The 21,354-nt window shown below is 33.6% G+C and overlaps 2 protein-coding genes across 6 annotated transcripts in view; one reads left to right on the plus strand and one right to left on the minus strand.

The window, feature by feature from the left end:
• The window catches only part of GIGYF2 (GRB10 interacting GYF protein 2), a 124,886-nt gene that overhangs the window by 67,931 nt on the left and 35,601 nt on the right, over positions 1-21,354 (plus strand). The window lies entirely within an intron of this gene.
• Positions 4,971-20,796, minus strand: KCNJ13 (potassium inwardly rectifying channel subfamily J member 13). Of its 4 annotated transcripts, XM_039347104.1 has the most exons (4): positions 17,622-20,796; positions 10,368-10,419; positions 9,362-9,842; positions 4,971-8,521 (listed from the first exon to the last, which is right to left on the minus strand). In XM_039347104.1, the coding sequence occupies exons 3-4, from the start codon at positions 9,837-9,839 to the stop codon at positions 7,902-7,904; spliced, it is 1,098 nt and encodes a 365-aa protein (XP_039203038.1). In that variant the 5' UTR covers positions 9,840-9,842; positions 10,368-10,419; positions 17,622-20,796; the 3' UTR covers positions 4,971-7,901. The 4 variants fall into 4 exon arrangements, with proteins under 4 accessions (XP_039203038.1, XP_039203037.1, XP_039203036.1 ...); XM_039347103.1 differs by lacking the exon at positions 10,368-10,419; XM_039347102.1 differs by having other exon boundaries at positions 9,362-10,419.

Below are 21,354 nucleotides of genomic sequence, written 5' to 3' on the forward strand. Positions count from 1 at the left end.
TTAAAGGACAGCATTCTTTACTAAGATAATACTCAAGCACAACTTGAACCCATTCCAAGAAACAAACTTAAGAAAATACCTCAGACTGCCCCTCCCTAATTTACCTGAGAATAAAGAGAAGAAGAAAAGCACATTCATACTTTTAAGATTCTGTTACTATAGCTGTTCTAATAAAAGGAGTTTTTAACCCATGTGGCATTTGTTTGTTAATCAAATATAGAGCTAACAAATATTATGTATATTAATTTGAGAAACAGAACAAAGGAAATATTCAGTTCAACATCTGATTTTTTTTTTTTTTAAAAAAAAAAACCACTCCTAAGGTTTCTAGAATAAATACTGGACTAAGAACTATATTACCTAAAAGTTTTGTGAGGATTTTTCCATTAATAATTATATATGAATGAAAATTAGCACTGGGAGATCCAAGAATACTTTAAAATCGTAATGAATTATAAGAAGAAACTAATGAAAGCAAGAGGCTGAAATGGAGACAGGATTGAGGGGAATGAAAATTAGTTGACTTAACTCTATTTTGAACTACAGAGTAAGTGCAGATTCTCTTTGGCAAGCAAAATGATCAAATCAGGAATTCTACAATAGTCATTTATGGCAAGATAGAATGACAATTATAGGCACATGGAGGTGATAAATGAGGAGAAAGGGACTAGCATGCTAAGTCTTACACTTTCTTATTAGGGAGTAAAAATTACTGAGCTCAGTGGGAATTAAAAATAAATATGTATGTTTCCTTGTGCTTGCATCCATACATAAAGTCCTATTATTAATCTGTTTCCTTTTTGTGAGTGGGAAAAAGGGTATCTTCCCCCTCATTTATAGAATAAAATGAATTAAACAGATTTATCCCCAGTATAACAATGTTCTCTGTATACTTATGTGGAAGTAAAAACCACCAATCTTAGTTGGGTTTACTATAGAAGGGGCAGAAATCTGAGCCAGATTTCCAGAAACAGTTTCTTTTTTCTGTGTAAATATATATATTTAACTAAATTTTAAGATTAAAATGAATTTTAAATAATTATTAAAAGTATTTGGCTGTAAAATAAGATATTCAATTTGCAAAATTAATTGATTTTCTTTTTGCCTAAAATGTGCAAATCTTTTGGGAAAAGTGTATATTTGATGGCTAATAACATCACTTTATTTGGAGTAGTATCATAAAATTATATATCAATGGAAAGATAATTTAATCAAGAATGTAATGCAACCAAGTTTGTTCAATTCCAGTGAGGCAAAAAAGTATTTAGTCAGCCACCAATTGTGCAAGTTCTCCCACTTAAAAAGATGAGAGAGGCCTGTAATTGTCATCATAGGTAGATAATCACATTGCCTGATTTGGAAAGAATTTATTTGCAAATTATGGTGGAAAATAAGTATTTGGTCACCTACAAACAAACAAGATTTCTGGCTCTCACAGACTTGTAACTTGTAATGAGCCGAGGTGGCGCAGCAGTTAAGAGTGCAGTACTGCAGGCCACTTTAGCTGACTGTGTTCAGCAGGTCAGCAGTTCAAATCTCACCGGCTCAAGGTTGACTCAGCCTTCCATCCTTCCGAGGTAGGTAAAATGAGGACCCAGATTGTTGGGGGCAATATAAATATATATATGTACATTGCTTACTGGTGTACACCGCTTAGAGAGTGCTTGCACTTAAAGCGGTATATAAGTCTCATAAATAAATAAATAAATAAATAAATAAACAAACTTCTTCTTTAAGAGGCTCCTCTGTCCTCCACTCATTACCTGGCACCTGTTTGAACTTGTTATCAGTATAAAAGACACCTGTCCACAACCTCAAACAGTCACACTCCAAACTCCACTACAGTGAAGACCAAAGAGCTGTCAAAGGACACCAGAAACAAAATTGTAGACCTGCACCAGGCTGGGAAGACTGAATCTGCAATAGGCAAGTAGCTTGGTGTGAAGAAATCAACTGTGGGAGCAATAACTAGAAAATGAAAGACATACAAGACCACTGATAATCTCCCTCGATCTGGGGCTGCACGCAAGATCTCACCCCATGGGGTCAACATGATCACAAGAACGGTGAGCAAAAATCCCAGAACCACATGGGGGGACCTAGTGAATGACCTGCAGAGAGCTGGGACCAATGTAACAAAGGCAACCATCAGTAACACACTACGCCGCCGGGGACTCAGATCCTGCAGTGCCAGACGTGTCTTCCTGCTTAAGCCAGTACATGTCCGGGCCCATCTGAAGTTTGCTAGAGAGCATTTGGATGATCCAGAAGAGGATTGGGAGACTGTCCTATGGTCAGATGAAACCAAAGTAGAACTGTTTGGTAGAAACACGACTCGTCGTGTTTGGAGGAGAGAGAATGCTGAGTTGCATCCAAAGAACACCATACCTACTGTGAATCATGGGGGTGGCAACATCATGCTTTGGGGCTGTTTCTCTGCAAAGGGACCAGGACGACTGATCCGTGTACAGGAAAGAATGAATGGGGCCATGTATCGTGAGATTTTGAGTGAAACCTCTTCCATCAGCAAGGGCATTGAAGATGAAACGTGGCTAGGTCTTACAGCATGACAATGATCCCAAACACACTGCCCGGGCAACGAAGGAGTGGCTTCGTAAGAAGCATTTCAAGGTCCTGGAGTGGTCTAGCCAGTCTCCAGATCTCAACCCCATAGAAAACCTTTGGAGGGAGTTGAAAGTCCGTGTTGCCCAGCGACAGCCCCGAAACATCACTGCTCTAGAGGAGATCTGCATGGAGGAATGGGCCAACATACCAGCAACAGCATGTGCCAACCTTGTGAAGACTTAACAGAAAACGTTTGACCTCTGTCATTGCCAACAAAGGATATATAACAAAGTATTGAGATGAACTTTTGATATTGACCACATACTTATTTTCCACCATAATTTGCAAATAAATTCTTTCCAAATCAGACAATGTGATTGTCTGGATTTGTTTTCTCATTTTGTCTCTCATAGTTGCGGTCCACCTATGATGACAATTACAGGCCTCTCTCATCTTTTTAAGTGGGAGAACTTGCACAATTGGTGGCTGACTAAATATTTTTTTGCCCCACTGTATCTGTACTGTATTCTATGAAAGGTTATAGCCAAATAACCAGAAAAAGGAACCACAACTTGCATACGTTGATATCAGGTAGCTTTCCTTCATCTGATTGTAGCTAATGAGCATGAGTGTTTAGAGAGCCAATCAGGTGTCATCTTGTTTTGGCAATGAGCCAATCAGATCACAGTTGGATTCAGTTATTGATGATATGTATTGAAGCTGAGAGGAGGACATTTGTCAGTGTGTTATGTGATTGCGATCAAGTTGGTTGGGATTTTTTTTTCTTTCATTTAGTGCAGTGGTTCTCAACCTGTGGGTCGGGACCCCCATTGGGGTCGAACGACCATTTCATGGGGGTCGCCAAACAACACAGTCTGCCATTTTTTCTCCCTTTTCCTTAGCTGTGCTACTCCCTTTTATTCTATTGGCTTTTGAAAGCCAATAGAATAGACTCTCTTGAATAGCGTCTAATTCTATTGGCTTTCAAAAGCCAATAGGAATTGTCCAGGCTGTCTCTGCCCTGCTGAGCCCGCCAAAAGTCCCATTCTGCAAACGGTGCTGCACCAGTTGAGTAGTCCTCGACTTACGACCGGTTGAGTAGTCCTCGACTTACGACTGGTTGGGGGGGGTCGCTGCATTAAAAAGGTTGAGAACCATTGATTTAGTGAGCTTGTAAAACGTAATAAAATTAAAGTAATAGTGCAAAGAGTTGACTGGTCACCCAGAAAGCGATGTAAAATAGTATTATTAAGTGAACAAGGCTACAGTTATAAACAAATTAGAAGAAAAATTGGTGGGAACTTAACCAAAGGTGGCATTTCTAAGTTTTTGAAGAGGTATAAGGAGATTCAGCCACTACAAAACCACACTGATAAAGGCAGGAAAAGGTGCACTACAGCAAGTGATGATAGAAGAATTAAGAGACTGTGCCTATGTGACGTAAGAAAATCATCTAGGTATATACAAGATGAAAAGGTGCAATGCAATGTGAAGTTGAGTGCAAGGACTGTTCGATGCAGACTACAGGAATTGGGCCTAAAATCTAGAATTCCATGAAAAAAGCCACTTTTATCTCTCAAAGGTTGAAAATACTAACTTGGCTAAAACCCACGTTACCTGGACAAAGGAACAATGGGACAGTGTTATTTGGAGTGATGAGACCAAGATCTTCCTGTTTGGTAATGATGGCATAAAATATGTAAGGAGAAGAATCGGAGAAGATTTGCATCCTGATTGCATTACATGTACCGTGAAACACCCAGTCAGTGTTATGATCTGGGGTTGTATGTCATCAAAAGGTGTGGGCAGAATTTGTGTGATTAATGGGAATATAAATGGCCAAAAACACATTAAAGAAATATTTGGGCCCAAACTGAAGCCTTCCACACATGATCTTTTCCAAGACAGTGAAGCATTTATATTTCAATAGGATTCAGCTCCATGTCTTGCTGCTGTGCAAAAAGTGGTCTCAAGATAATCATATTCCACTGCTGGAATAGCCCAGACCTTAACCCAGTTGAAAATCTATAGAGCTGACTAAAGAAACTTGTTAGTTAGAAGCGACCCAGCAATAAAACCCAGTTAATAGACGCAGTCATTCAATCTTGGTTTCACATTATAACAGCTGCAGAAGTAAAGGACTTGGTTCACTCCATGGGAAGATGTTGTAAGGCATAATTCATGCTAAAGTATTAACTGACATGATAATTTTTGTATATCTCATTTTTTCTATGGTGATAATTTTTGTATATCTCGTTTTTTCTACTTGTTTCACTTTTCTTCTTTATAACTTCTATTCCAAAAGCAAATCCTTCATAAAAGTTATTGCATTATATTCTTGATTAAATTATCTTTCCATTGATAAATAATTTTATGGTACTACTCCAAAAGAAAGTGGTGTTATTACTCATCAAACCTCAAATGTACACTTTCCCCAAAAGGTTTCCACAATTTTGGCCACTGCTGTACATATATATATATCAATATATATCAAAAACAATTTTACAAATTGAATATCTTATTTTACAACCAAATGATTTTGATCAATAACTAAGATTAATTTTTTATCCTGGCACTGCCCTTTATTGGATGTGTTTTTATCATGTACATATAGACACCCATAGGTATTATATTGCATATACATTTTTTTAGGGGAATAAAACCCTTATGTTGGCTTCAGTAGCAATTGGTAATCTTGCTTGACAAGATGAGAAAGCTGGGCAATGTTAAGTATTTTTCTGTGTAATATTTCTTTTGTGGGAAGGATTGTCTTAAATCCAAGATCATCTTAATTTCAAATAAATGTTGTAATTATTTAAAGGTGTAATCTTGAATTTTTTGCAGCTTAAAAATGCCTCTTTTAATTATTAGTGGGCTGTTTTATTTTAGAATTTATTTTCCAATTTTTTCCCCCATACTAGTCCTATATGGTAGATTAATTTGCAAAATTATACTACACAAAGCCAAACCTTTAAATTTGAGTTAGGTTTTTAACAGAGTTAAATTATACTGTATAAACACCTATGGCTATTTGCACTAATCTGCAAACCATGCATTCAAGATAAAGTATATCTGGGGTTAGTAAAGCTGATGTTAGAATTATTGCTTTATGTTTGAAATCTGAATGCCATTTGTACTTGTTAATGCTGAAACTGTCCAACAAAACATATATTTTGTTTTCAGCATAAGCACTTTTCTACAAAACCTTTTTAACAGTATCTCAAATTGTTAATGTTGCATTACAAGAGCAATTTGCTTCTGTTAACTAATGTTTAAATTATAAAATACTTGTGACAAATAAAATTAATGCTTCTACTTGTATAAGAATTTGGAAGCATGTGACATTTTATTTGGACTTTTTACTTGTAGATTGAAAGTTTGCATTTGTTTTATTCTACATACCTGTATATTAGAACTTTTGTAAAATTTAAATATTATAAAATTAGTATAGTTAAACTGGAATTTGATAAAATTGGGCATATAGATCAAAAGGCTTTTATAATCACTGTGTTGTAGATGGGAGACAGTTGTTTCAAGTGATGGATAAAAAGGTAAAGTACAAATGCAATTTAATGAATTTCAAAGTGATAATTACTATTGCTGTTTGGTTTCTGTATTGAGCTAAGACGTAATCACAATACCCAGTAAATGAAATAATTAAAACCTCAGCACAGACAAGTGCAAAATTACTTCCAAAACCTTGTAAGAGAACATGAGTTTAGTGGTATATTGTGATGATATTCCAGATTATTTTTTCTAAAGCATGGTTTGTTATGACTCTCACATCTCTTTTCTTCAGTTGTAAAACACATTTTTCCATCCTAAGAATATGATATGATTATTCTTAAGATTACATACATGAATATCATTAATAACCGTAGTAAAATATTGGATCTCATATGCTTTAAAAACTTAATAGCTTTGAACTGGCAGCTAATATCATTGTGAAATTAATTGTCCAGAGCCCTACCATGTTCCCAGTTGAGCATAGCTTTCATAATTGTCAGTATAACCCATTCCTTAGATTTTTTTTGGGGGGGGGGGAATAAGAATAAGCTTCATAAAAAGTACTTTATAATTGGTAACAAATCTCAACAATAAAACAATCTCAACAGCATAACCAGTATATACATATAAATACATTTATCCAAGTTCAAGAGCAAAAAGCTAAACTCTTCATAACCGTAAGTTAGAAATGAAGCCACTTGAAAGTAAAACTATTAAAACCTATATCATGTTCTTCTGAGAAGAATCTTTGTAATCATCCTTTACATAAAAGCACTGATGCTTTGTAGTCTTTCTTATGTGTGTATACATAGGAGTTATTGACTTTTCCAGCTAAAAATAATCCACAAACTGGTTCTTTTAAACTTAGAAACCAGCAACAGCATTAGTTCTGATAAACTGTAATAATCATGAATCAGTTGGCATAAAGTCTAATGCTCAAAGTCTGGTAATTAGATTTCAGGTTTGCCCAATTATTTTGTCAAGTCTAATGTTTATCTGCACTTAATGAACATAGTATGAAAAGATAAATAATTGTGGAAATAGCAGGCCTTTCTGATGACAGAATTATTTTGCAAGACAGAAAAAGAAGAATTATTTTTGACAGAAGAATTATGAATACAGATTGATAGTTTCCTGATGTCTGCTAATGTCCCAATGCAGAATATTAGAGTCCAATGTATCTTAAAATTCTAATCGTTCATTTTCATCACAAACTGCCTAGGGATGTTGAACTTGTTCTTAGCTGCTGGAACAAAGAGATTTGGCAAATGCTTGCAATTTTCCTTAATAAACAAGCACAGCAGGATTGCAATTTCAGTGCCACAGAAAATACTAGCAACATTCTTCATAGCATGTTTAGGCATCAGCATATTCTGTTGTAACTGTATAGCAAGGGAAGGTTAATTTGAGGTCCTATGGGACCTTAAGAATTCCAGGTGACTATTCTTTTTAGAATAAAGTTGTGTCCATTTTTCCATAGTATTTACCCTCATGTCATTTAATTAGATTCCTTGAACAGCTCTCTGAATTTAACAGTCTTCTATTTTAGGTCAGTGCAGTTTTAATCACAATCCATTGAATTTGGCAGGAAGCGCTTTTGTTGTTGTTGTTTTCTAAGGATTTGTGCAATGGTTCTTGTCCCTGACTTTTTTGTGCAGTTCTAGTGGCTCATCCAGTAACATGGATACTATGCTCTTTGTTCTGCACATTGTTCTGAAGTCAAAGGTACTCATAGATTAAAACAAACATGAGAAAATAGAGAGAATAAAGACAGCATTGAAGTGATAGTGGCATTTCATTGTGTTTAAAAAGTGGCACACATTCACAGTTTATTCTATCATCTGAGTCTCACAGATTTGGAAGCTGTCAATGTGCTGTCCATTGATGCGAATCTCCATTTCAGTCCTTTTTGAACTTTTAGTGTCTGTTGCTGGAAGTTCTGGAATTGTTTTATCAAAATTTTCCATTTTGATTTGATACTCCCCTTTGGTACCACGAGCAAGCATAGAGGCAAAATGGTGATGTAATACAATCTCCGATGGGAGATAGGATGTCCTCCTTTGACATGTTTCCCCTGTGCCCTCTTGGGTGGCTGAAAGGAAGACTACTAGCTCAAAGTGACGGTGAGCCTCCCTTTGTAGAAGAATGGTTAGAGGACTTGATGGTGTAATAGAATGGTAATATGTCAAGGGAAAAATAAAAAATGGACACTCTTCAGAAGTTATGCTATCCAAATGAAAATCCACAGTAGTTTGATGCAGTTGACCAGTTTCACGTTCTTCATAAAGAACTGCAGAGATCCGAACACTGGTGAGTGGACTTGGGCGAGTATTAGCCACTTGGAACATTAAGTGTGGCTTTCCTTCTTTGTGTGTCACCACTGCAAGATAAGTGAACCGGATGGATAGAGCTCGATTCTTTGGTCGGGCAATTTTTGCTACAAAAGCACCTAAATAAAAAAATAATTTAAATATAGATCATGCAGATAGATGTAATTTTTTGGTGCTAGTTTATAGAAATAAAGCACAAATAAGTGTATCACATTATTTGAAGCAGAAAAATAAATGAACATCAACTTTAAACATTGATTAAAATATAAGTTAATATTTATTTTTAAGACAAGAGCTATTATTTCCTATGATGTAATATTTCAAGCTAATGTTTTGTATCATCTCTCAATAGATTTGTGTTGCAATAAATTTTATTATGGTAAACCATTTCTTGGTTGTTAGTAATCTGAAATATATTTTTCCATTTGTTGTTTCATTTTACATTATTATGGATATGTTTGTGTATTTATAATGAATGTATGAATAACAGAAAATTACAGACTCTGACCAGAAAATATATAGTTATGCAATAGAATTTATAGAAGAAGGTTACCTGTATTGTAGTATATACTGGGTTCAAAAACTTTCAAATAATCATCTTTTTAGACTTTTCTTTTAAAAAAGATGTACTGAGCATATTTACAAAGAAAGGTCTCATTGAACTAAGTAGGATTTACTTTGTTTGTACAGCTGCTTTGCATCTTGTTAGTTTTAAACCATTTAATTCTGTGGGGGTGGACCCCATCTGTACAATAGATAAGACTGCTAATTTAAAATCCTTTGTACTATTATTTTAGTAACATAAAATGAAAATATAGCCTGTCAAGCTGTTCTGAAAATAATTTTTCTAATAGTCAGCAGCATAGTCTTTTTCTTCTTTCTCTTTTCTAACTTTACAACAGAATTTTCATATGAACCACATCATTGAAACACTTAGTTATGAAGTAACATCTGTTTACCTGTGATAAAGGCTTCCAGCATTAGACCCAGTAGCATTTGTATAGCAAGTAGAGCAATTGCACTTGGACAGTCTCCACTTGGGAACATTGTGCCATAACCGATTGTGAGCTGTGTCTCCAGTGAAAAGGAAAAAGCAGCTGTAAAGCTAGTGATGTACTTTACACAAATAGTATGGTTTTCAGGTGGGGCATCATGATCAATGTCCAGATCCCCATTCATTTCAGCTAAGAGATACCAGAGAATTGCAAAAACAAGCCAGTGGAGGACAAAAGAAGCAGAAAATACCAACATCATCCATCTCCAGCGCATATCCATTAGTATTCCCCAAGCATCTTTTATGTATGCAATTCCTTTTCCTTGGGCACCATCCATCTGGAGTGTGCTATGCCCATCTTTAGTGACCATCCTTAAGTATCGTTGATTCAGCAGAGGAACACTAGGTTTGGTGTTGTTGCCTTCTATCGCTTCTGTCCTCATCTTCTGAAAATAAAAAGTAAAAAACTGTGGGACACTTGTTTATCTATTTGTATGACTATCAGAGATTCTGACATATTGGCAGTGGACTAGATGCCACATGCAGCTGGCCAAGGAAGTATTTAAAACATGCACTTCTGAGAAAATTAATTTTGGAGAGCCAGGTTAGCCACGATGGAATAATTGTTACCTTAAAAAATAAAACAAAACCATAAATGTCAAATGACTGTTTCAGACTTTAATTTAGAAATGTTAGCCAATTTAGATTTACTTGTGTGTCTAAAAGTTTAGTTCTAAAGTAGAAAAGGAGTATTGTAAGTGTGCATCATCTGAATTAAATAATGTGTTTATGAAACAAAGTATTCTATAATAGCTATTTGTAATATTATAAATTCTGTTCTTTTGGTGGCAATCTTAAGGCTGTCATATCACACCTGTTGCATAAAATTTCCCTCACAAACTTCTGTGAGTTTCTGTCTACATTTTCACTGCTTCCAACCATGATATTCTTATTGTCTAGAATTGTGGTACCTGGGATGTAGCCTCTTCTGCTGAACATACTCAGGCCACTGCTGATGTAAAGCTGTATTAAAAAGGGGACAGAGAATAATACGGAAAATATTATGCAATTATATAAACTATTAAGAAGTCCTGAGGAAAAAAATGCCAATGCTAAATTCCAAATTTGCCAAAGAGAAACAGGAATGAGGCTTCTCTTATATTTTATTTATATATATGTATTTAATGTTTAGTCTGGTTTTCAAAACAAATTCATTCCTATGGGACCTATAGATATTAATCATAATTTTCTATGGGATAAGCTCATTCATATTTTTAAAAGGAGCTCATATAATTTCAATAATATAAGAAATATCCAGTCATGGTTTCTTGTTGCTATAGACTTTGGAATAAACTTGCAAACCAAGCATTGTTTCCATGTTGTCATCAGTTGTTATTTATATGAATGATACATATGCATGAGAAGGGCAAGAAATTCCATGTAAATAAATAGATAATTGTGTGTGATAGACACAGTGCAGTGTATAGATTTTGCTTGTGCTCCAGGTGTCTTAACTCAAAATTAGAGATTTTGGTGAGGCTAAACTAAATATTTTTGAAATATTTAGTACCCTGTAAATCACATTGTTTTGCTTCCCCATGATTACTTCTTTTGAAATATAATTATGTTTAATATTTTGCTGTCTGTTTCCCTCTGCAGTGTTAGACTAATGTAGAAATACCCATCAGTTATCCTTTCCTTTTGTTCTTTAATTTAAAGAACAGAATAGTTTGTTGTGAACATAAGCTGAACATAGTTCGCCTAGCATGTTCATATTTTAAAACTTTATTGTTTTAAACATGAAAGATTTTATGTTCAGTAGATCTAAATTATATTTTAATCTTATATAGAGGCATAGTATGATCACTAATAGATTTAAACATGTTTTCATCAGGCTTATGAGGAAATCTATGAAAACTAATCACATTTTTAAAGATAGGGAATAAAGTCCAGTAACTATGCAAAATATATTCAATTGCTTAGATGCAATTAACACATCATATTGTCATATAGTACTTTTGAAGTGTGATCTGCTAGAACCGCAAAAAAAAATTCAATCTTATACGAGTGGCGAAGAAGATTAAAAATTCTGGGATATGTGTTTAAAAAACTGGAATATATATCCATAAAAGTCAGTGGTATGTAGCTGGGAATATTGAAGGCAAAACCATGGCCTACTGATAATCTGATGGGACAATGAAAATAATAGCAGCAATATTTATTTGTTTGTGTATTAATACAGTACATCAGAGACTGTTCTTTGAAAAAACATAAAAATGTCAGTATCATTACTGCTATATTACATGTAAGGGCTCTGTATTTATAGCAAAAGCAAGATTAACAAGTTACACAATTCACAGTATAGTACCTTTACATATTATGCTACTATAGCTGTGCAGAAAAACTGACTTTAGAATATTGCTTCAATTTCATACAAAGATAAGTTATGTCTCTTTATTTAAAAAGTTTCTATTGAGAAATGGTATGAATTTAAAAGTGTTTTAAAATGTTAACCATAATTTAATTTTAATTACTTTAATTTTATACGTTTTATGAGTTATAATGTACACCATCCAAAGCCCTTCTGTGAGGGAGATGGTTGGTTTAGAAATATGAAATATAAACAAATGAATAGCTTAATTATATGAAATATGAGTGTGTATAGTTTTTAAAATTGATATGTAATATAAAAACCTTCAGTGAACTAAATAAGCCTTTAAGTTCTTATCAGAAATGAAGAACAATCTCTACAAAGTGTATATTGTATTACAATAGATGTGTAAGGCCATTAGGCCTCTTGTCCTTTTTGTTATTTTGCATGCGTTATAGCTAGCTAGGACACTTGATAAAAGAGTTTTTTGGAACTGCTATTTGTGACAAGTATTTTTAATTTTATGTCTGAAATTCATCAATTATAATTTAAATATAATTGATATTTTAGTGGTCCTGTGCTCAGAGTTCTAACATTCACTTATGTCCCTCTATTTTTAATATGGTCGGGGTGTGTGTGTGTGTGTGTGTGTGTGTGTGTGTGTGTGTGTCTGTCTGTCTGTTTATCACTTTGTATTGATATGAACTTGGTAAAGGAGAGGGACTAGACAGAGATAAGTGCTAGAAATTTTCTGTAAGGACCCCTCATAGAAATTTTCTTTTGGACGTATGTTTTTGTGGATATACACATATTGTGGGATAACTTTGCCAGCATTAAAGCAAAATGTTCCCCCCTTTTTTACAGTTTCAAACAGCCATTTTGAAAGGAGCAGGAAAACCTCTGTTATCTACTTTGCCTCTCTAAAAAACAGAAGTGAAAAGCAACTTCAGAAATGCAGAATCTATGCAAAGTTTTAGCAGAATTCTGACATTCACCAATAGGAGTCAGAAACAAATTTATAACAGAAGATTACTTTAAATAGTACAAAAAATAAACAAACATCTGAATAATCCAGCCTTTTCTATTCCACTACTGGATTTCACCCAAAGCTTCCAGTCATTTCACTAGTTTAATTTAAGGGGATAAGTGATTTTAACTGCACTTTTCCACTTTGATTTGAGAAGTAGTTCTCAAAATTCTATATAATATTTCATATTTCATCTGTTAGTATAGAGTTACAGAACTGATATTTTTATCCCTCTCCTAAAAATCCTTGACAAATGTTTTTCATCATTTTCACTTGCCAGGCAGTTGATACTTTCTTTGAAATATCCTACCATAATCTCAAGTTTTTGGTTGTGGAATAGATATGTACCTGGGATTTTTGTCTTTGTTTTCTTATACATATTACTTTAAATGACATTGCCAGTTTTTAAATTATGCATTAAGTTTGGACATTCTTCACAGTATTCTTCAGTTTCTTATTGTGTATAATTGAGCAATGTCCACAAACACTATCTTTTTGACATATGTAAATTTTGAGAATTGGCCATAAGCACTTGTGTAAATGGTTGCATTTTCTTTTTACAAAATGGCTGACATGGTAGCCATTCATATCATGTCTTATAATCAGTACTTTTTTTGTAAAAAAAAAAAAAAGGTGCCGGAACTCACACATGTCTTGCCTACCCTACAAGGTTCCATCCAAAAAAGGTACCGGAACTCCATTCTGGGCATTCTATGACAAAAAAAGCCCTGCTTATAATAGTGGAGGTTGTTTTTGTTTTTCAGTATACCAGTTTTGAATTTAATGTTTTCAAGGAAGAAACAAACTATCCTAAAGACATTAAGGGGTCATTCCCAATATAGATTCTTAGGAACCCCTCGAGTATTTCCTTCACTGTTTAAATTACATATTCCTTCTCTATTTTTCGATACTGAGTAATTTTCTCCCAACTGTCCCATTGTTACCTGTACAATAAGTGCCATTCAGCAGGATCATCCAAAACTAGAGAAGCTTTTTCATAGATAAGGAGGCTATAGGTAGAGTTCTAAGCAAGGAAGGCAGTTTCCAATAGTCCCATTATGCCTAGTGATCTGATTCAAGCTATGATCTGCTGGAAGCAGATGTTACACTTCTGACTTTTTTTTTAGTTAAAAGCTCAACATTAAGAATATTTTCACATATAACCAAATGCTAAACATTTATAATTCTATAAATAAAACAAAAAAGAATTTCAACAAAGAATAATTGAATGCCACCTCTTGTCATTAACTGTTTTCTATTCTGTCTTCTACTTTAATTGGGAGAAATTGTAAGCAATCTTGAATTTTGCATAAATACACAAACAGGATATGTTAACAAACCATATAATGTATAGTAGTTAAAACGGAGTCCAGAAAACAAGCAAGAATAATGGATCATACTTTAAACAGGCTTAGATAATTCAGAACCAGAGCACAGAATTTTAACAGAAATAATACAGCTGCTCTTCTGTAATAGTTCGAAGCATGTATTCAAAATGTTTGCATCATTTAACTATTAACAAAATATGATTTTAAAAATATTCTTAAATTGTTGCTTTGAAAATAAATTTTATTTAGATGCTATACTGTTTTGTGAAGCAAATATTTTTCATAGCATGAAATTATGTTTTCCTTAGCATTTAATATTAACAGCCCATTTTATCTCTCAAACTATTTTTCCATCTTCAAAATGTTAATTGCTTTAATGATATTATCAGTATTTATAGTATTTCCAGCTTAACTCTCATATTTAGGTGCTTGCCAGAATATTACATCGTACCTTATATAATGAATTTATTTATCAACAATATTGTTGGCAGATCTGAAGAAAATGATATTCGATCTGTTACTGGAAGATTATTACACTGTATTCTTAATTCATCATTCTTAACAAAAAATAAGGAGAAATCCTTAGTGCAAACTTTGAATATTTTTCAGTCAGATTTTTGTACAGACTGGATGAGATACTTGATGAAATTGACAGAGCTTATCCTTATGGAGTTATAAAACAAGAACAAGCTGCAATGGATGTTTATGAAACTAATTTAAAAGGCATTTAAATGTAATACAACTAGTTCTGATGGATGACTATTCCCTACAGGAGATGAAAATATACATCACAAAATTGATTTGGATATTTTTTCTCCTCTGGCTAAGATTCTGCTAAGACTTGGAAGGCCCTTTATAGAAGTGACAAAAGGATACCTTTTACTTATGGATGAAGAGAAATATGTTAAAGTTGTGAAGCTTTGAAATATAAATAAGTAGCAATCTACTTTCAGAAATGTTCATTACTTGAAGAGGTCAAAGAATACCTTTAAAAAAATCTAGGAAGAGTTATAAGTGTTCGATCACGGTTAAAAGAAGAATAGAGTTATATCTGGTTGCCCTTATTCGAATTTTGCTGATAAAAATTGATGTAGCATTTTGATTTTGTTTTCTTTACCTAAGATTTGAGCTATGGGCGAAGGGAAATTATATTTTATTTAGAGACTATGATTTTTTCTTTTTTCCTCCCTCCCTTTTTAATTCCTACTTCCATTTTTTGTATGTAATTTTTGTACTTTGTACTGACTTTTATTTGTAACATGTATAATTCTTAATAAAATTGTTTGGAAAAAACATATTTATAGAGAGTAGTTAAACTCATAGCTTTGGACTGGAATTTTACTGCAAAATTCTAAGGATATGGTATTATATAAATACCATTTATTAATTGCTTGTCATATTATTCTGAATATAAATTGCATTACTATTATGTAAATTGTACATAATACATAATACTACACATTTTCACTTAAAATCAATTTTTTTCGGTGTTATATGGCACTGTCATTCCCCCCCTCCTCCACTACCCACTCCATAATAAAACCTGCGGATATTACACATGGCTTACAGGGAGTAAGCAAGGGGTCCTGTCCCCTCCCATTATCACCCCCACTACTATTCTTGATGTTGCTCAGCTGTTACTAAATAGTGCATGTGTTAAATAATCCTGCTTAATAAAACCAGAAATTAGCAGGCATGCACAAATTCTTAGAGATCGTCATAGAATATGTGTGTGTTGTGTATGTGTACACTTTTGAGAGCAAGGAACATAATTTCATTTTTAATGTGTGCCAGTGTGCCCACAGTAAAAAATGACAATAAAGGTTATCTATCACATTTTGAATTATTTTCTCTTTGTGTGTGTGTGTGTGTTTGTGTGTGTGTTTGTGCGTGTAATTTATAGAGCCATGGCAGATAATGTAGATGTAGGCATAAGTTCATTTTAAAGTTGAATTGTTCCTAAGACTAAATCAATGCTGGTTTAATTTACCAATAATATTGGCCTGTGCTTTATTCCTCAAAAGGTTTTTCCAATATTTCAGTTCATTCTACAGCCTTGTGTTCCCCTATTCTAATAATAACTAGGACCAATGTCACTAAGCTTCAGAGCACAGACAGGTTCAGCTAGCTGCTTCTTCTTCTGAGATGGGATTAATCTAGCTTGGTGCAAATCGACAGCAATCTATTAGTGCATAGATTTAAAATATAAATGTCATTCAGATGACATTAGTCTTACATGGTATAATCTTCATTGTCTTAACTTTTTGATGATTTGTTGTGTTGAATAGACATTTGAGAATGGTAAAGCAGAAAATAAGTTATTTGCATATGTTTAGAAAATCTCTTCTAAATAGCTGAGAAAATGTAGTCTGCACATTCTAATATTCTAGTCTGATAAAAATGTAAAATACTCTTTTTATATAAAAAGGTAAGCAAATTTACAAATTCAATAGTATAACCAGTGTTATACCAATCTTTTACTATCAGATTTAGAATAACTTTACATACAGCTTCACCCAATTTTAATTTTTTTTATTCCAGAGGCTAATTTTTACCTCCAGAAAATATTGCTATGCAGAATTAAAATATGTGCAATGTTAATTTGTCTTATTCTGACTATGTATCTTCTAGAAAGTTATTGTTATGTCTGAGCTAGAAAGTTTAATATATATTCAGTGTTCCTTAAACATTAATATGGTTTAAGATGTACAGATGATCTATATAGATGATCTGTGTGAACTGAATGGTAAAATTCTGAAGATTTATTTTTAAAGTTTCGTATCAGCAGAATGGCATTAATAATATGAACTCATTTGATAGCCAAACAAAAATTAATTTAAATCTGAATCATATCTTCCACCTTTTTGTATACAATCTGTGGTAAAAAAAAAAAAATCTTCCAAAGTCACTTAAATTATTATTGATTGTTGAAAATAAAAGAAATAGCAAAGATTTAGGGAAAATTCTTGTGCTAAATTAATTTCTTCAAGAGATATTGAAATTCAAATAAAAATGTAAAGATTCCCAATCCTTTGGAGGTAAAATTCACTGAAAAGACCTTGAAATTTAATTATTAAATACGACTATACTATATAAAATTCTAGCTTTTCTGAAAATAATCACATTTCCAATATTCAGTCACATATTGGTTAAATAATTGTATGTGTTTATATCTTATTTAAGAGCTATAAACTTTATTTCTTAGAATCTATAGAATGCTCACATTGGCTATAGATTTCACTGGCAATTTTATCGTATAATATCAACTTAATTCAAGCAATCAATTTTGATAACTGCCCAGCTAAAATCTGCTTTATATTTTGGTAGAACTGGAAAGCTATGTTTATCTTAATATTTCTATCAATAGTCATGACTTGCAGGAAAAATTTATTTCTTTATAGGTTTTGATTCAGGAAATTATTAAATTACTTTTGTTAAAATTAAATTCAAAATTGGAAAACTTGATAGAATGTATGCTTTGTTAGCATTCTGTACTTACCCGTGATTTGTAGCTTTTATCTGTCTGGCAGGGAAAGGGAGAGGTGGGTATCTTGAATATGGAATATGCACCAAGCTATCTTGTATCTGTCTGTATACAGTGGTCCAAAAGGAAGGAAGAAAAAAAACCCCGTTTTTCTAGTTTGGAAGGATATTTGTTCAGAATGGGCTTACAGATCTCATTCCACAGTATATAATGTGGGGGGTTGGTTTTCATATGAAGCTGATTTGATTGGTCATTTCATCTGCAGGGGGGCCAATTAGCTGTGGTCATGTGGAAAAGAATGCTGATTTGTTAGAACTTTCTTTACCCAACAATAGCCTAGCTGCTGTGGAGAAATGCACAAGACCTTACTTGGAGAAAGGGGTGCATTTTTTTCTCTTAATCAGGATGGGGCTTTTAAGTTTGCATAATCTTACTTAAAGCTTTACTTGCTGGTTCAAAGGAATGACATTCCTCAGAATTGTTTTCCATTCATTTTCATGAGGTGCTATTCATAAAGTTCACACTCCTAAAAATATTTTCTTCCAGACAAAGACAGACAGGTGAAGATGTACTTTCCGTTTCACTTTCTTCCTTTTAGTTTTTTTTTAGCTTGGAGCTGGAAATGTCCTTTATCTTTATCTTAGACTTATAAAATCATATCATTTGTAGATTGATATAGATTTGTTACTTTTAAATAGTTTGTAGTCAAAGATTCGAGATCTAGTATCTAATCATTCTATATTTTGCCCCTTAAGTCAACTTTGCTCATAAGATTGTCTTTACTGGATGTAATAGAAAAGTATTATGAGGATGAAACATAATTGCGATAACCAAAATGAAACACAATTTTACAATGAATAAATCTATGGCATTCAGACTTTATACTGTGTGGAATTAGTGTGGAGTAATCTGATTAGTAAAAAAAAAATAGCTCAGATGAGGCCCACAGTGGCCACTTTCTAGAAACATTTACATGATTTGTTGAGATACTTTTGTGTAGTATTTAGAATTTGTGGTATCTGGAATTAGTTAAGTCTAATTAATTAGTGACTAGTAAAGAAATAGCTACAAGGAGGCTCCTATCAGTCTAGAGCTACTTGTATATCTGTCAGTAGTTTCGTAATGCATTTCACATTTTTCTTTAGTTAGTTGCTGATGTAGGGACTTTGATCGAACGTCAGACCTAAGAGGATCTGAGAAACAAAGACTGTGATTGTTTGCAGTAAAACTACGGAAGACCCGCTGTGAAAATTATTAATGTAGACCAATATAATGCTACTTAGAAACCAAAAATCTCTCTCATGTATTTCCTTTAAAAATCCACAAAATATAAATCATTAATTCTTTATTTCATTAGTAGAAAATGTGTTAATACATGTTGAGGCATAGCACTATAAAACTGAGACAGGCACAATAGCTTTTGTAGCTACAAAGACAAGGAGATAGTTTTCATTCAAGTATATGGAGCTACAACAGATTTACTTCCCTAACTTTTCAATATAATATGTTTTTTCCCTTGCATATGTCCTTAACAATTAGTTCCATACACTAATATCTTTAATCCAGTTTGGGAGATACCATGAAATGTTAACCTGTATATATGGTACGGCTTGGCTATTGTGCAAGGTATAAAACTTGTGTAGAATTAGATTATACTATGGAACAACCCCACTCCCCATAATTCTATGGAAAAACATGTATAGTTGAAAAGTTGTGATTATCTGTTCAGGAACAGAAATGATCCAAGCTGGCATATATGTTAAAATGTGGTTGAATGCACTTTGGAAATTATAGTTACAGTAACTATAATTGTATGCATGGATTCATAGTTATATAGTATAATTTTCCCATTAAAAAAAACCTTCCACAGCTTTTTGCTGTTCGTATATTTCCTAGGATCAATGCCATTTATTATTTTAAATTAAGAGACTTCTCAGGAAACACCTCCTTGTTACTATAGTGGAAAACAGTATGGGTGTTTATATATCTTATAGAAACATTGTTGACAGTTATTTGCTATCCTAGTTTTTTTTAACCTTCAATAAACAAGTTCTCAAAGGTTTGTATTCCAAAATACAGCACTTTGAAGTTGGTCCTTTTAAAACTTCAAATTACATAGCTGTAGACTTTGTTGGCTGGATGTCTTTGTTGTATCTGAACTTTTCCATAAACACCATCACAGGCTTTGGGTCAGACCATGGAATGCAGATGCCCTTTAACTGCTCCTTCTCCTCAGGAAGTCCAGTCAATTAGTTTGAGGCAAAGTCACAGATCTTTTTCTCTTTTCTTTTCATCCTGGGAAATCATGGTGAAACACCAACCACGTGCCAAGGAATCTAAGCCCAATAAAATGAACTTCCTGGAATATAAAATTCATGTATGCTTACAGAAATTGAAATTCATATATTTAAAATTAACTAGTCACTGAAGTATTGTTGGCCTCCTATTTTTTAGGAGCCTCACAGCATAATATATATGAATCTTATTAAATAGATTTTGAAAAATTATGTCATCCATGCCAATTTTTCTGTATTTGTTTTATAAAGCTTCTATACTGTTGATGGACAAATTTATATTGCTACACAATTAAGAGTCATATATTCCAGTCATATCCATTTTTATTCAGAAGAAATTTACAGTAAATTCAGTGTGACTTACTATCTAGTGCTTTACTTATTTTTAAATAATAGGTATGATAAGCTCACTCCAAATTTCTTTTTAATTTTAATGAACTGTGATTAACTGAATAAGATGGCACTGAAGCTTTCCCCAAAACAGCTTTATACAGGTAATCCTCGAGTTACGATAGTTCATTTAGTGACCATTCAAAGTTATGCGATAACCCCCCCAAGTATTTATGACCCAGTCCTGAAATTACGAATCTTGTAGCACCACGGTAGTCGTTCACCTTTAAGAACGACCAAAGAGGCACTACAACATTCAACCTGCCTATTTCCCCCAGCTCCCCACAATTGCTTCTCTTGCCGCGCTAGACTCACCTTGCAAAGATCTGTCTCCTCTCTACTGTGGTTTATTTGAGAGCAGGACATTTTCGCTTTCAGTAACTGATTGGCTTGCAAACGCTTTTTGCGCTCTGAGAGTGAAATGTTCTGGCGCTGTGATCTTGCAGGGCTTCATGAGATATCTCAGTGGGTTGGGAGAGGCCTTAGGTTGTCTTAAGCAGGTAACCTCTTCCATCACTAGCGCCCCCCCCCCCCCGTCCATGACCTTCCCCACACTGAGATACCTCATGTGCACTTAATGACTTGTGCATTCGATTAGTGAATGTGTGGACAAAAGAAGGGAGTTTTCATGTTCATTTCGCATGATTCACTCCAACAAATCCTCGGGTTACGAATGCAATTGGCAGGCTCCATTACATTCTTAACTTGAGGACTACCTGTACTCTGCTGAATTTGGACAGGAGTAAAATAACAGAATTTATACAAATGAGCATAAATACCCATATTTCTCGTAGGATGAGTAATATGCAATGTACAGAAAGGGGACAGGAAAAGCCTTGAAATAAGTAAAAGAAATATATAAATAACTGAAAGTAGTTTACATAAACACCTTTTATTTTATCCTTCTGTACCTTTCTGTTTTTGGAAACTAACCTTGTTTCCCATATACCCCAAAGTTGCTTCATTTATTGCTTTTGTTCTTCAAAGTCATCACTGGTTTTTAAAGATATGATTGGCTCCATCCAACCAATATAGCTTCTCATTCCATTATCTATTTAACCTAA

The sequence above is a fragment of the Crotalus tigris genome, unplaced genomic scaffold (assembly GCF_016545835.1).
Source record: "Crotalus tigris isolate CLP2741 ecotype Arizona unplaced genomic scaffold, ASM1654583v1 scf7180000018053.2689490, whole genome shotgun sequence".
NCBI classification, from domain to species: domain Eukaryota; kingdom Metazoa; phylum Chordata; class Lepidosauria; order Squamata; family Viperidae; genus Crotalus; species Crotalus tigris.